The 17533-nt window shown below is 42.5% G+C and overlaps 2 protein-coding genes across 3 annotated transcripts in view; one reads left to right on the plus strand and one right to left on the minus strand.

The window, feature by feature from the left end:
* The window catches only part of syn3 (synapsin III), an 83211-nt gene that overhangs the window by 32153 nt on the left and 33525 nt on the right, over positions 1–17533 (plus strand). The window lies entirely within an intron of this gene.
* LOC139304956 (metalloproteinase inhibitor 3) lies at positions 71–17413 on the minus strand. Its single transcript, XM_070928881.1, has 5 exons — positions 17080–17413; positions 8836–8918; positions 7040–7151; positions 4832–4953; positions 71–2857 (listed from the first exon to the last, which is right to left on the minus strand). The coding sequence occupies exons 1-5, from the start codon at positions 17207–17209 to the stop codon at positions 2660–2662; spliced, it is 645 nt and encodes a 214-aa protein (XP_070784982.1). The 5' UTR covers positions 17210–17413; the 3' UTR covers positions 71–2659.

Below are 17533 nucleotides of genomic sequence, written 5' to 3' on the forward strand. Positions count from 1 at the left end.
TCTTCATTTAAACAATGCAGAGAACAGACGCACCCTCACACAAAAAAATAATCACCATAGACCTCCTGTGGCCTGTTTTTCATTAAATCTTTATTATAAAAATATAAAACACAGAAATTAAGTCAAACATTTCTATAACCCCTACAAGGAAACACCCCCCACACTTCAGGAATCAGTGTTCACACACAGACTGTACACAGCTTCCTTGATTGGATTTTTTGTTTTTTTTGTTTAAGGATCAAACTTGACCAAGTGTTTCTGTGTTAAGCAGACAGTATATTTACACAAACATGAACCACAGAAATAGTGACACAGAAATGCCACAGCTGGAGAAAAAGCCACGTCATCACAAATAAAGACAGAAAGGAGATGTTTTGTAATATTCACCGGCGTACACCTGTTTGCTTTACACAAAGTATTTTCCCTGCAAGGTCAGTAATTATTAACTTTTCCTGTAACCTCCTAAAAAATGATACCTACCCATGACGCAGTATGCTGTATACTCAAGCCAAAGATTCAGAACACTATTCAGAATTTCATTTCAAAAAAGTAAATCTTTAGTTAGTTAAAAATTCAGATGGATTCAGGGATATTTTGTTAAAAGTTGAGTACTTCTGTTGCAAAATTAAACAGGGTAGATTAACGTCACTGAAATCAAATAATTTTATAGTAATTAAGTTCAACTTGGCCTTTTATCCAGTATCAGAAACAAACCATAGCTGTCTTCCTCCCCTGATTTAGTGTCCTGGGGCGGTCTAAACGCCGTTTTCACATGGAAAAAACAGAGGGAAAACGCCACATTTTGTCACTGTGGAATCGAGATGAAAGAAACTGACATTTAATAACGTGATAATTAGTGAGCTTTAGTGGTGCTGGTTGGCAAATATTATTACCGTTGAGCCGAACCAGGTTAGCTGTTTCCTGTCTTCATGCTGCTGTAAGCTAAGCTAACCTGCTGCTGGCTGTATCATCATATTTAGCATACAGACATAAGAGTGGTATAGTGCTTCTCATCTAACTCTAAGCAAGAACGTTTAAATAAGCGTTTTTCCCAAAATGTCAAACTACTCTTTTGACAAGCAACTTGGTCAAAGCCACAGTTTGTGTCCTCAGCGCTGCCTGCATTAGCGATGTAATATTCTTTTAATGTTAGTGATGAAGGGGCTGTGACTCCCTTTGAGGCAAATCTGTGTCTGATAATGGAATGGACTGAAGGTACGGCACTGGGAAAAAATAAGAAAATACCCTGGATGGGAACAGGTGAAGAAGAATGAATTTAGTGACAATATTGTTACTTTGATTTATATATATATATATTTATATATAATGTCCATTTGAAATAGTTAAATACAAAAAGATTGAATATACACTTACAAAACTTCTCATTGTCTGAAACCTCTGCTTATACTTGACTTCCATTGGGTTGGTGAAGAGTACCAGTCAGGGGAACTATGATCAAGATAACAAAAAAAGTACCATACCATTGGAGATACTGGTCCTTCATTTTGGACGGCTGCACAGGCTGTCATTGTGTCATTTTGACAGTTATTATATATTTTCATCTTTTTTTTGCAGATATGCCACATGGTTACTGTGTAATACAATAAACATATAAATAAATGTATTACAGAGGTTTCAGCTGAGTTGATAGTTCATTTCTGTAGCTTATGTTATATACAGCAAAAAATAAAATATCACCATCTCTGCAAGAAGTGAGCTCTTCCCTGCGTTGGCACTGTAACAGACAGACATTTCTAGCGTTTCTCTGATATTCATCAGTGCTCAACACAAAGGGCGTTGTTTGTGATATAACTGCAAAATGAGTTACATTACAAACATTCAGGTAAGCAGAGATACTACCATCCATAAAGACACATGTTACAGTAAAAACTGAACATAATCGAAGTGTACTTCACTGTAAAACAATACCATTTTCAAAAAGCTTTTTGAAGCCGAAATCATTGGCACTCAATCTGTATTGAAAGGATTCTTGGCTCTGCTCTGTAGTGCTGATGTGCAGAACTGCACTAGTCTAATGCTAGCAAGCGCAGTTCAGTAGCAACAATGTAACAGCTTTACATCTCAAATGTATATAGTGATCATTGGCTGAAATTCATCTGATACTTCATGGCCTTTAGTTTTGAGAGTCCTTGCTTTTTAAAAGATAAACTGCCTCAATGCACCAAAAGGACCATAATACTAGGGTTAGTAGTAGGGTAACTGCAGGTCGCTAATTAACACCAATGATATTTATTGATAGTTTTGATTGTGTCTAGGTCACTGCTGGTCTTTGACATTAGTCCTTCAATTCTGATTGAAGGAAGAGATTGATCGAGGTCTTACACTTCTTATTGGGATTTGAAGTGTCTGTCTTTGTCACCTTTTTAACACCACTGAACCATAAAGAGACAGTTTGGTTTTGAGAAAATTATAATAGAGTTCACCAGGGTGATCAGCACAACAAAAAAGGTATTGTTTTCTATTAGAAGTGCTACGAAACAGGCACTGTAATGTATTTGATCTTTACTCTTTTTTGCCACTTTAAAGAAGCTGTCACCCAAGCCAGTGAGTTTTAAGAGTCCTGTAATACTCTAGAAGTGATCGGGATGGGACGGAGTCGGGGACGTGGCAGTGGATTTCGGGCAGGGTGCGTTGTGGTTCAGGGGTCGGTGGCGTTGATGGTGGTTTTGTCGCGTGCGGTCATGCCCCGGTACCAGCTGCAGTAGCCCTCCTTCTGCTGGATGCAGGCATAGTGCCGGGACTGGTAGCCGGGATAGCCGAAGTGGGACAGCATGTCCGTCCATAGGCACTCGTTCTTTGAGGTCACGAAGCAGGGAAGGTAGTGGCAGGGCTTAATCTACAGAGACAGAAGCAAAACTAAAGATGTAGCCATGAAGCAGGAAACAAAACTGGATACTAGAAACAACTAGTGTAGACTCACTGTGTTTTTTTTAGTCAAATAGTTGTGGATCTCCTTTCCCTTACTGGGGAAACTCTTTCCAAAGTTAACAAAAAATCACTTGTAGCACCTCTAAACCACTACTGAACAAGTTGTATCTTGTTTGTTTAGCATGTTAGTGAGCTTGTATGTGGCTTTTCTAAACTTTGGATAGAGCCACGCTAGCCGTTTCCCTCTGCTTACAGTCTTACGCTAATGTAAGCTGGGCTAGTTTCCTGTTGAAGCTAACTGTTATTGGTAGTATCATGCAACTTCATCAACAGTGAGTCTACAGTCTAGAAGTTGCAAAGGCCAGAGTAGAATAAGCTTAATGAGACATTAACATATGGAAAACATCTCACAATTGTACAAGAGAAATAAGCTTGTATTATATGATTTGGTTGAAATATAAAAGGGTGAACATGCGCTTGGTGAAACATCTAGAACATGGAGTCTTTTGCTTTCAGTCATTTACTGCAGCAGATTAATAGATGAGGTGTAAAAAGGCAGCTTTTTAAATACAGTAACTAAGTGCAAAACTGGTGAGCGTACCCTGGCATTTGTGCACTTCGTGCTGTGGAATGTTAAATGAACGTCAGCCATCTTCCTGAAGCAGTGATGTTTTTGTTTCTCAGTGATTCAATTGGATTTTTACTGAGCCTCTTTCGTACGTCACACCTCCAGGTGCTCGCACAAAAAGCAGCTTCACGGATGAATATACGACATGAATTGACAGGAAGATTCACATATGTACTCAGAGAGGTGATGAACGGAAACGCTGTGTTTAGTGACAGCAAAGCGGAGTCATCAGCTGCGTAGAGCTGCACTTATCTGGATCTGAATGAGCCAGCAAATTCAATTAGCAAGTTAGAGGGCACACTTCCCATTTTGGGTGTTTTTGTTACGCAAGCTTGAAGAGTCTGTCCTCCATGGTTCAGAGATGTTCGACATAACTTCCTGCTTTGAGTGGTTTTAATGATCTGTGGAGAATAATTTTCTAACCGACACGCTTCCTGCTTTCTAATGCAGTAGATCATCATTTGTGGAGGAATGAGGAGGACGGCGGAGTGCGTTTAACAAGTGTGATGATGTTTATGCCTGCCTGTGCTTACTGACTCTCAGACTGAAGTCTCAGTTGATCGATGGACTTCTCTGGATGCCTCTGGGCTGCTGCCATGTACGCACTGAACACAGTTTACAGGCGCTGGCTTGCACTGGGAACAAATAGGTCTCTCTGCTAATCCACTTATACTGATAGGGGCCGATGGTGTTAGCAGATGTCCAGAACACTGCTGTACAGTAGGACGTTTACGAGGTGGGTCAGCAGCTGCACAGCAGCAGGCTACATGTTTGAGTCACATAAAACTGGGAATGAAGACTTGGGCTGATTCCAGAGCTGTTATTAAATAACTCCCAATGGTGGTGGTAAAACTTGTTTTCTCTCTATTTCTGTCTCTGCTGAACATCCATGATGTTTAATAGTGGAAATTTGATTCATAATTCAGTTTCAATAACAATAATACTGCATAACAGCCATGTAACCAGGAAGGTTGTTTATCTAAATGATTTTTGCTCTCAGTGTCTATTTGTTGGCTTGTCACATTTGCAATAGAGGTCGAACAGTAGCACTAATGACCCTGAATTAGTTTTGCCCTTCACATACAAAGGCACCATGGATATTAGAGTTTAGTATTTCCTTGCTCCTGTAATCATTAACAAGAACTCTAGTGGACTTCATATAAGCAGCCAACCCATTGCAGCAGTTTTATGTCCAGTTTTAGTTGTAAAATGGAGGAACAGCAAGCTCTAACTCCTTCTCTTGATCCTCCTCCTGCCTCCTCTTCCCTCAACTTTCTTGTTCTTGCAATGTGGCGGTTGCTGGTTTCCACTCACCCTGCAGTTGCAGCCCAGCTGGTAGCGATGGTTGATGCCTTTCTTCTGGGCCAATGAGAGGCGCTCCCACCGCTCGTTGAAGTTGCACAGCCCTGTGTAGACCTTGCCATCGTACACTCGACCTGGGGATGAAGAAAAAATGGTTAATGGAATCAGTTAACACGTTGAGTTACAAGTTGGATCTAGAAGCTGCTTTTGAAAAAAAGTGCTTTTTTATAGTACATTCTTGGCATGAAAGGTGCAGCTTGAAAATAATCAATGCTAACATGCATGTTTTAGCAGGTATAATGTTTATCATGCTCACCATCTTAACTTAACATGTTGGCATGCTAATTTGTGCTAAACACAAACAGCAGCTACAGCTGAGTGATGGGAATGTCATGTTAGTTTTGTGGATATTTGAGGAAAAGTTGAGGGACCACCAAAGTTACTACAATTTATCCTAGTGAAAACATGAATGCGTGTACCAAATTTCATGTCAATCCATCCAACAGTTGTTGAGAAATTTCACTCAGAATCACAAATGTCAACCTGCTGGTAGTTATCGTTAAGATTCACCTGGGAACCCGGAAAACTCTGTACAAAATTTCATGGCAATCCATCCAAAGGTTGTTGAGATAATCTCACTTAATCAGAATCAGAATCAGAAATATTTTATTGATCCCCGGGGGGAAATTACACAATAGTGTCATTTTAATCAAAGTTGGCAACATATTGTTGGTAGCTCCTTTTCGAAAACTAAATCTTTACTTATTCTTGAACCATGAGGCCACGAATGCTCTCATGTTATTTTGTTATTTGTCTAATTTCAAAATCCTCTGCATGTAACATAGGCTAATACAAACATGTCGCTCAAGCAATCCAAATTGTTTATGGATGGTAAGACAATCTCATGCAGTAAGCCCATATTAAACCAACACCCCTATTTCTGAATATCCAAAGGTCAGCAGACGTCTATTATTAGCGCCGGACCGTTTGCAGCTTACCGACTCCTGAGACAGGTGCACCGTGGCGGCCTGCGAGCACTCGGGAACGTCATGATTTGTCACTATATGTCTCCTTCACCGTGTTGTCACCACGCAAGAATTTGACAGCTCACAAATATGTGCTTCTTCGACCCCCCTGAACCTCCCGCTCGGCCCGCATCTCCGCACTGGGATTACTGGAGTCGCTCGCAGGCTTATTACATGGTGTTGAGTGTGTGACATGCTCCTAAAATACTAATCAGGACCAGAGCACTCGAGGCTTGATCAAAGGAGAGCCGAGCAGCTCATCTCACAGGCCCTGGTGCGTTTAAATTGGCCGTAATGCAGTCTTGATCATATGCAGGACTTATTATAGACGCCCTGAGAGGAGCGAAAGACATCAGTGATGTCACTCGCACCCAGACTGGGTAAACATAGCCGTCGCTGCCTGGCAACGCCAGCTCGTACACTTGCACTATGGGGTGTAGTTACAGTATTTACAGGTCGGGACTTAGCGACAGCTATATACGCCAAGCACAGCAGGGTCCAAAGTAAACTGCACCTCTGTTGGAAATAGCAACTCATAAAAAGCTTCTGCTGGAAAACGACAGTCGCTTCCTGCTGGCTGTTAATTACAAGCTGTGAGAGAGAGAAAACGGCTTTCTGGCCTGAGAAGTTCAAAAATTGAAAGAAGGGGACCCTGCTTTGCCTACTTGCACAGTGGCAAATGGCAGGTTATAAATAGTGGGAAAGTTTGTGTCACGGGACAAATGAAGAAGTCCTTGGGGACGAGAGGAGTGAGGGAGTACTTTAGGCCAAACAAACTCACAATGCTGCTGGCAAGACTCTGACAGGCCTCTGAGAAGGAACGAGCACTTTATAGGCAGCGACCTGAGTGAAATATTTTCAGCATCTCTGGTTGAAGCAGATTTTGTTTTGAGGGTTGTGTAATGTCACAAACTTTGAGCTCAATTTGAATTGAAGCAAACATCTGAAATACAGATAAAATACCATACTTTACCATTATCCTGTGATTCTCACTTGTGGTCACAGTGGCCACTGTTCATAGGCATGCTTTAAGTAAGACTTGACAGATTTGACAGTGCTAAACAACTGTTTCTACAGGCTGAGTAAGACTTCCTGTGACAAGTAAAGTGACTTAAAACATGTAAAAAAAACAAGCATAAAGTAACAATCAACGATATGTGTAAATGAACTTTGATTAACTTGTCTGTCAGCTTACCTGTGATCAGGTACTGGTACTTGTTGATGTCAAACTTCACGCCACACAAACTCTCTGAGGCGTCTGTGTAAATGTGCTGCACGTGCTGAACTTTTTCGAATCCTTTGTACATCTGCAAGACATGAGCAACAAAACTGGAGTTAAAACCTAAATAAAAAGTGCAATGTTAAAAAAAAAACAAAACCCTCACCCTGGCACTATGCCCCTGACTCCACCTCCGCACGTAAATAACCAGGAATGAAAACAGTGCGCCGGCTTTATCAGATGACATTCCTTAAGGAATGCCTCGCGGGAGAAGGAGTATTAGACTCTGCCCTTAACTAAATCATAGATAACATGATTAGGTTGTGTAATGTGCTTCGACTTTGATGCCTTGGCAAGGTCATTGCTGAACCGTGGGCCTCAGCTCCTTCTATTCAGCTCAGGTATGCAGAGCCAACAGTCAGCGTTTGCTCTGAGAACTGTTGTGTTTTCTTCAGTGTAATTTATTTGTCTGGGAACAACAGGAAATCCCTGTTTAGACGCGTCGCTCCCAGAAAAGCAGAACAAACTGTTACTTAAGCCCGAAACTGTGGAGGTTTGGGAAAGCCAAAGGCATTCGTCTCATAGGATTTGTTGAAATTTGGAGGGAATTGTTTTCTATTATAGCCCACAAGGAAAACCGCTGTTTGCAGTATTAACCAGCAGACTGTAATACAAATAAACAACACAAGAGATGCAAAGGTCACATCTGATTACTGAGGATAATCCTTACAGTGACGATGGGTGTGCTTCACTAACAAGAGGCCACTTAATGCTTTTGTACAAACTGGGACTGTACTGATGCAGCGCATGACTCTGTTGAAATGTTTACACTCGGAGCAAGGAGTTTGGTTGGGCTGTAATGCCTGTAAGTCCGCTAATCCTCCGGCCTGGCTCCTGTCTGAGCAGCAGGCCGATGTCAGCATCTGTCAGAAATATGCAGCGTTATGTAAGAATATAGAGGAAGTGAAGAACAGGCTTTCAGGCTAAGTATCCCTGAACTGCTTTTCAGCTATCACACAGCAGCTGAGGGGGCGGAGAAACGGTCTCGTAAAGAGTTCCTGCCACATCCAGTGTATGACCTTTTATCTGCCTGTGCATTTAAATAGCAGATCAAAGAGTATTCTTAAACGGAAGAAATAAAGATTTGTTTATTATTGTTTATTCCATGTTAATAACACTTTCAGTGCAATGGCTGTGTGGTTACGATCAGAATCATGGGTCATATACACAGCAGAGAATTTGTCATGTGGGCTCATCGAGCATCTCTCCAACTCTATCTGACCCTTTTGAAAAACCTACTATTGAAAAGTGTGATTAATCAAAAACAAAGAACGTCCCGTGTGTGTGCATCCCCCGGCATAAAAAACAAAACAAAATGGCAGTCACAAAAAACTTTTAAACTTAATTTCATCAACAAACCACCTTCAAGGTCTAAAGACGTGCCCACAACCCTGCTACCTAGACTTGGCTGTGAACGTGATGATCTGTCCAATGTGAACCCCACCTGCCTTCTGTTGCCTCTCTTCATCCCTTCCCTACATTACAGCGAAAGGAACAGTTCAACACTTTTACTTTCACTTACTTGCTTTCCAGCAGAGTGTTAGATCAGAAGATTGATACCGCTCTCTGACACGCGGCTGGTATCAATCTTCTCTAATTCTCGGCAGGGAAAGAAAGGGAGTAAGCGCCAAAATGTCTGACTATCCCTTCAAAGCTGAAGGAGATTCAGTGACTTGCTCAGCAGCACTTCAGCCAAGTATTGACTCTCTCACCTTCATTTGCTTGACCGTGTAGCGCATCGTTCCGAAAGGTTCATCCCTCAGGAGCTTCTTGCCCACCACTTTAGCTCGAATCACTGTGAAGAGAACACACAGACCGGTCAGTGACTTTGAAATGATCAGACCAAACTGTCACATTCCTCCAACATATAACTTTGAGCTTTCCTCTCCAATCCATCAAATCATCACAGTGCCTCGGCCAGTAGGAGGCATTAGCAAACCCATTATAAATACCATTTCAGGACGAGGTTGGCACCACAGTTAATCCGTTTATCCGATTTTCTGCATTGCTGCTGTTTGCCAAGGGAGGCCAATGGGGAAAAAAACACTACAGGGACTTGTGAGTTTGATACAGAAATTAGAGGAAAAGAGCCCTCGTCCATGTACCAATCTCACTGTTGGTGTACAAGATTTTTTCGATGACTGATCTAAGATGGAACTTGTAGCAATCACAGGAAACGTCACATCCACTTTTTGTACCTTGGTTTTGATTTTGTAGATGTAACATTCAGATCAGGATTGGCAAAACATAATTCCAATCAGCTTTTTTGCTGGTTAAAAACACCAGAACAGAGTATGTGTCTCCTCTGTTTAAACAGCTTTCCTTCTATATTGGGATCAGGGCTTGAAAAAGATCTTATCTGTGTGCAGAACCCTCATGTAAACGTCTGCAAGGTGAAAAACGCTCCGTGGCGACTTTGATTTGTTTGCTTTCACTCATGTTGGAGTAAGGGGGCTCATTGTGGAAGGCCAGGGAGCTGGGAGTGTAGAAATGGGTGATAATTTGAGCCGGTGAATAGAGTCGAAGCAGAGCTGCGGGCCCTGCATAAGCGGTCAATCCTCTGAAGTTCACCTGCTGCCCACAGCCGACCGGCCGCAGACACAACTAACACTGGCCATGTTTGTTATCTTATCCCAGTGGAATTTCCTTACACATTCTTCAGGGGCTCACATTCCCCAGAAAGGAAAAAAAATGAGAAGCCTTTCATTGTTTTTCGACTGGAGAAATGAGGCGTGTGGCATCTTCTGTTTGGTCTGTATTTGTCTAGCTGTCCCACTTCCAGGCAAATGGAAATGGGCATAAAAATAAAACTCAAACAGGAAGCAGTTACAGCATGGCCACCTAAAAGTGGTGACCACAAATTTATTTTGGGCACAAACACCTCAATTTGAACCAAGCCTTAATTTAAATAATGTTATTTTGAGCCAGTGTGAACAAATTAAAGGAATGTGGCCATCCAGTAGCTTACAAAATAAAAATACAGCGCTCTACGTGGTTCATTTTAATTTAATTTGATGTATTTGAGCAATGTTACTGATCATAGTTCATAGATAGTTCTCTTCAATTTGTTTATGACAAAAGTCCGAATTTCACCACAGTTATTACAATTCATCCTCTGGAGACCACGAATGTCTGTGTAAAATTTCATGGCAATTGAATATATGGGCACCATGGATAGCTGTACTAAACCCATCCCTAGAGCTAGCGTGGCTAATAATCCTGTTGCTGTTAATACCTCATGTTCCACTGTTATAATAAATATTCCACCCAAGTGAGACAGTACTACAATGTAGTTTAGGATTGGGCAACATGCGTTTTGTTCGGATATATTCAAATGCATTCTGGTTTTCATTCATATGAATTTGAATCATGCAGCACTACAGAGCTGCAAAAGTGGAAAAATCTTTCAAACTGCACATGCCTCTTCAGCAGAGCCCATAGGTGATTTTCTTTCACCTGCCAGAATTGTGTTATACTCACTTTCTGACAGCTTCACAAGAAATAACACAACCAAGGCAAATGCCAGTCATTTCAGACCTTTTGGTATTAATATACCAACCCCCTGCTTGCCCCTCCGCTTTCTGACCTTTCACAATGACTTGCTGCAGAACATTTGATCCATTAATCTGTCAACTGTACCCAAATGCTGTTTGACAGACGTTTGCCACTGCAATTACAGAGGAACCGGGGCACAATTAGAGAGGAATGTGCAGATATAACATAATACTTTTGCTTCTGTTAAATACACTGCTGCCGTTATTTTCAAGTCATCTCAAAACCTAGTTTCTTACTCTCCCCTGACCTCAAAACCAATCCTCAGGAGAAACAAATGTTCGCGTTTGAAGGGCCACAGGTCAGCTGATTTTACTGAAGTACATCCAGATAGGACCCCTCTTGTTGGACGGCAGCCACTAATTGGCCAGTGATGGTGCCATCACCCGAAGGAATGTGTGAAGGGCCTCAGCTGCTCGGGAGACAGAAGATTTATGTCATTCCCCTGCGGTGACCCCTTGACCTCCTCTCCATTCAGCAGTTATATTTACGTACAACCGCAGGGCTGCCTGCTCACATCAGAAAGTCTACATTATCAGTGTTTATTTAACCCAGTTTCATGATGTGATCTCACATCACACTGATTCAACTGGACTCAACTCCTCTTTTTACGTACCACTTGCCCTTAAACTACCTGTACCATGTACATGTCAGTATACACTATATATATATATATATTTATTTATTACATATATAGAAACATTTGTACATTTACCTCATTTACACTACTACTACTGGTTAATATGATGATTACGGCACGACACCAGGCAGCTGAAGTGCTTATATTTGTAACCTTATTTGGCGGAACTTATTCAGATTCAGATAGGATGAATCTCAAAGTCGAATTGAAATTTGAATACTTCTTCCTCTTACTTTGCTAAACACGAGGAATTACAGCCCAGTGCCGTGACGCACAAGTATTCATCTTCTGCAGAGGATCTGACATACATTTTCAAGAGTGGGAGGCTTTTCGAGATAAGAGAAGTAACCAGGGTCTGACAGAAAAGGAAAAAAAAAAAGAAGTGAATCCATTTTTCACTCAGTATCTTGCCTAAAGCAGGGGATTACACAAGCATGAATACAAATGCTAAATCTTAAGGTGAGCATGTAATTTAGTGAAACATTTATTTCAGCCTACGTACAATGTGGCAAACTGCGGGCACGACAAGAATAAGGTTACTCATCTGTGTGTGAGTGAGAGAGAGAGGGAGAGAGGGAGAGAAAGAAAGCGAGGTGCAGAGTGAGTGACGGTGATTTTAGTATGCAGAAAGTGGTCCAAGTTTGAAGAGGCGAGTGGGAGGAAGAGGAATTCTCAGGACGACACACTACCACGCTCAAAAATAAACACTGAAACTGAATCCTCTGAAATCAAAGGAGCATAAAGCCTGTAAGGTCCGCGTACAGCCTATGAAGTATGAACTATGAGTTTTTATCACTTCCTCTGATACTATGGTCTGTCCAGCAGTGTTAGTTTCACAAAATAATTAAATTTACCATAGGGTCAGATTTAAAGTGACTATGTCACTTTAGAATAAGTATTTTGTAGGATAACATTGTAAATAGTACAAGTACAGAAGAGTCAGAAAGCGGATTCAGTAATGTCAATTGCCCAAGTATCTTGCTAAAGGTCGCTAATGTTAGCTACCTTGGAATTAGCCACCATAAGCTATTGATCAAGGGCTCAGTAATTACATTGCCATGAAAGTTCAATCTTTCAAAACAGCTACACATTTCAGCTTTATTGTCCCAAAAAAAGTCCTTTTCACTGGAAGCTCCTGTTGGATTGAAGCATGGGAATCTTTAAGCAACTAGTCATTTAGCTGGTCATGCTAGCTGACCTCAAAAACACGAGTCGTCTAAGCTAAAATTGGTGTCTTTGGGTACCAAGCTTTGCCAAAGTATTTAAAATAAATTCCTTCGCAAAGAAGCCCCGTCTCCTAATTGGTGAGTATCGTTGTGTGCACTGGTAAAAGAGTCACAACCAACTCCTGAAGCCTCGCCAGTTGGCCTGCCGTTATCTGTGCATCCCTGCTACCTCTGTGCCTGCTTTTCATATCGTCATTCATTCATTTGCCGCGTCTCTCTCTCCCCGGGTGCCTCTCATCTTTTCAGACTTGTTGGTCAGATGATTACATAATCATAGTGTCAGTATTATTAAATTAAATTCCTCTCTGCTTTGATTAATTAGTTTGTACTGCTCTGGTTTGTAAAATCTTTTTTTGACAATTACAGGCCACCATAGATAAAGGTGACATTTTGGTGACGAATAAATTGTATTACAATTGTTGCAAGGTTGAGAAAGGTCAAATTACTCAATCCTTCCTTCTGAAGTAAAGCTGAAGGCGATAGTCATTTTATGAGCATGAGTGTTTGCTGGGCTGATGTCCATCGCCCCTGTGCTGGCCTCCTGTTTAAAACAGTGAGCCCCTGAGCGGCTGTGTGGTCATCAGAGGAGGGAGGGGTGGACTGGAGATTTGATACGCCTGGCTCAGGGGACGAACATCCCAGGCCTGTACGGAATCCAGAACCTTTGACATCTCATCGTATTTTAGCTCACTTTTGGGAAAACTATGGATATCTGATCTAAGCTTACATAGTGCTTCTCATAACAGGAGTCCTGGCTTCGCTCAGGTTAGCATCTGTCACCTGTTGACCTGCAGATGAGGAGGGGGGGGGGGCTGACAGAGGGAGTAGTGATTTAACTAAATGCTACATAACTCATTAGTAGAAGGAGGAGGATGTAATGGTACCAGGAGAGTGCCGTCACAAAGCCCCAGGCCATGCATCGCTCTAAACCTGCTATGCTGCACTTGACAAAGCTCCTCTATGCAACAAAATACACAAGGGCAGGGCGGGATCCTCAATCCCAAACAGAGCATACACACACACACACTACGCTAATCCTCAGCAACTGACCTGGTTCACAGTGCAAGCATGTAAAGGTTTGCTCCCGTCACCCCAAGCACTTGGGAACTAGCGTCGTTATGGAGCGATATTAAATCTCAGGGTCAGAGTTTACTGCCGGGCCTCTAATCTTGCTTTCGGAGGGCTTTGGAAAAACAAGCACTGCTCATTTCCCTGTGTGAATGGGCTGCTTTAACCCGGCTGCCTAATAGCAGCCAACTAGGTATCTGCAGCCAGGTCATCGCCTGGTGCCCAGGTATGTTAGCAGGGAAAGCTGACAGGATTTCTCTAACCTGATCAGAATAGAATTAAGCCGGCCAAACGCTCCGTGGAGGATTTCCCATTTATAGTTCTCTGAATACAAACCACAAAAATGACATTTTATCAGCAAGTACTCAAATGGTAGCCAAGAAAATTAACTCAAATGCATTCCAGATAGCATACCACCATCAAATTGAAGGGAAAGTCAGACATTAAAAAAACGTAACCAGAAACCACAGCCGTCTGTTCCTAGAGCACCTTCATGCTCTTGAATATTTCAATTTAAATTTGTCAAATAAAGAGAGACAACCTCCGATAAACCAATTTCCAACCCTTTAACCTAATTGTGATTCATCCAGTGGAGTGCCTGCGGGTGATTATGGGTCAGGGCCAAGAAAACAAGAGCAAAACGCTTTGAACTCAACTACGGGTCTTAAATTGGATATTGGATAGATTCAGGCCTGTCGCCTTTGATGTCGACGGTGAGAATTACAGGGTTTCTCCCTCGCCACATTAGCATGTCAACCCCTTACTTTTTTGTTTTCCACTTCTCAGTGACACAAGCAGAAGTGCAGATTTTAGTTTGAGGTGATAGAAATAGACGTTAAATTAAAGAATGAACCAGGCTGGGAGGATCACATTGTGTTATTTGGAATGTGTCCTGTGCACTGATGCAATGTAGTGCTCAATGCTGTGTCTGTTTGGACCACCTCACGTTTGCTTTTTTATTTTATAAAATTACGATAGAAGCTTTAGGCTTGATCACTTCAAACCATTCAGGCTTCCATCTTGAAAGTCTGGACTTTCTAATTCCAGTTAAGGAAGTCCAGGAAAACATACATTTTTCATCACAATTCTAACTTTGACTGAACATGCAGTATAAGTAAATTTGACCCAGATTTTAATGAATGTTACTAGCTGTCACATCTGTGCTCTGCATCCAACCGGTGTTTCAGAAGTGTTATACGAGGTATAAGAGGGACCGCGAGCATTCAAAGCACACCTCGAACTAAGCCAGGACCTTGGAAATGGGATTTGTGGGGCTCACCACTGATCACTGCGCCCATTGAAGTCAGTCCCACATTCTACACTGGCAAGTCTCAGCGGGTGCCAACACCATGAGCTATCTGAAGATCTGAAGGACTGTGAAAGGCATTGCATGAGTGTTTGTGGAAGCGGCATTTTCACTCACTCACTCCAACCGGGCCACTTGGCTGAAGAGGCTCCCACAGGCCTGGCTGATCAGGGGTTACCAAAGAGCAAGAGACATTTTGGGTCCTTCCGTTACAATATCTGTGTCCTATTTCACAGGTCGCCTCTTAAAAAGGTGGGGTCCTCAGAAAGCAAGCAGGCTAAAGCTGCACCTCCTCCCCTGTAAGCCTCTACAGAGGATTCACCAAAGCATCATCGTGAGTTCCCGCCCACGTCAGAACTAAAAGAAGTGACTTACGCCTACAAAAAATGCACTGCTCGTGTCCTGCAAATTTGGGCAAAGAAGCCTCATTTTCTTGGCTGCATTTGGAGGAGCCTTTGGAAAAGGAAAGCCTTGTAAGCACGATGATGATGTAATGAGTAAATAGGACACTTCTAATGAGACAGAATTTTAAAGGCACGGGATGTCCTTAATGTGAAGTCTTTCTTGTTGTTGAGGTGGAATCAAGTGTGAAAAAGAGTTATGTCCAAAGGTAACAACACCAACACCTCCAAATCTCACCAATTAACGCGTTCACATTTACCTTACAGACATGAGAGTGGTGTCAGTTTTCTCTCAACTGTCCCCCAAAAAACTACTCCTTTTAAGGACACAGTGGTACCTGTGAGTATAAGGAATGTAATTTAGGCATACAATTACAAAAAAAGAAGTAGTATTTAACATGAAAATAATTCTTTCATTTCATTGTGATGTCAGAGCATCAATAAGAGATTTGTAATCTATCAGTATCAACCTCTGCTGGTGAACAGAAGTAAGTGCAACATCATTAAAAGTGACATCGGAGTGTGTATGTGTGTGTATAGGGGCGTTGCTGCAGAAACTAGGACTTCCCTTGTAACGTGGCGACACTAGGCGACAGGGCGAACACAGGGGCTACACACATGACTGCAGAGTGTGTGTGTGTGTGTGTGTGCGCTCAGTTTAGACTGAGAGATTATTGTTCAATTATGTGTCAGGGTTTTAGAGAGCCTTATGATGGTTTTTGGGTCAAATGATATTGAAGCAAAATATCAGCTGCACTCAAATCACCTTCTGCCTTTGCGATTGTAGTTGTGTGTCCTCGTGCCGTGTGTGGCTTTAAATGGTTCTCAGTCGAAGAAACCCCATGTCACCCCACCACACACAGCTCCTTCTGCACAAGAAATCAGCTGCCCTCCTGCACCATCTCAAACATTTCACCCCCAAAACTGCCTGCAGGGCAGATCAGATGATCCCAGAGTCTTTACCAGTGTTATCTAAAAACAGAGGCCAGGTTGGACTGCTGTTTTAAGCCAGATCCTAACTTCATATTATTCTGGGGAGTCAGAGAAAGCATAACCAGGCAGTAAAACAAGCTATGTAAACGCCCCTCGTCCCCAGCGTTTGTGAACCAGAGGCCGGGCATATCTGAGTTACGTCCCGGTGGCTGCCTGACAGACAAATACCACAGTGTGCACATAAATAAGCACAATCTGAAACAACTGCTGTCAATTCACACCACTCATGCTTCACCTTTGAGCCACAAAAAGCATTGCTGTTGCTTGAAAATATACAGAAAGCATGGAAACAGCTGATGATCAAATCAAAACGTCATCAATTTGGGATGAAAAGCATGGAAATGTTAGGGAACCCTTGACTTAAGAAGCATCACTGGTGTATTTCACTCCCCAAAAACTACAGAAGTTTGTTATATTATAATATAGTTCAATTCAATCGTGGGGGGGGGGGCACCTGACTCTTGCTGGAGTATTCTGGAAAATGACACAAGCAGAAGTAGCTGCTCTGGAGTAAACATTTGACTCAAAGTAATGAATAATAAAATCAGTCCCCATAAATCTTAATTGCAAGTTATGATGTTTCTTATACACTCAAAAAGAGAGATTTAGCTGAAAGCAAGCTTTACTAAATGACGTGCATACAGTAAACTGATTGCAGATCAGTCCTCTCTCTCCTGTATTGACAGACGGGCAGCACTTTTATCTCAACGTCTGCTCTCGGTACCGGGGTTAAAATGAAAATAAAAGCGGCAGTATAACCCGTTACGTACCTATGTCGGAGTTGCAGAAGGCGTCCTGCGGGTGCTTCACAGCGCACGAGCAGCCCTCGGTCAGCTGGTTAACCTGCAGGCTGCTGAAGACGAACAGCAGGCTGATCAGGTGCCGGTACACTGACTGCATGGCTCCAAACTTTTCTCACTCCTCTCTGCTTCTGGAATAAAGTGTATGGGAGTCCGCGTGGATCCGCTCCGGGCTGCTGTAGCGGTGGGCTGTGTGTGTGTGTGTGTGTTTGCGTGTGCGTGCGTGTGCGTGTGTGTGTGTGTGTGTGTGTAATGTCCAAGTCTCTGCTCCGGTTCTTGTCGCTGATGCTTCACGACTCGCTTGTGCGTTCCCCCCTGATCCCGGAGAGGCGCACAGCCGTACATATAGCGCGCCGGAGCGACGTTCACGCCCCTCTCCACCTCTGCAGCTCGCGGGCGGGGCGGCCAATCAGCGGCCGGTGAT

This window comes from Enoplosus armatus, chromosome 22, assembly GCF_043641665.1.
Source record: "Enoplosus armatus isolate fEnoArm2 chromosome 22, fEnoArm2.hap1, whole genome shotgun sequence".
In the NCBI taxonomy this organism is placed as follows: domain Eukaryota; kingdom Metazoa; phylum Chordata; class Actinopteri; order Centrarchiformes; family Enoplosidae; genus Enoplosus; species Enoplosus armatus.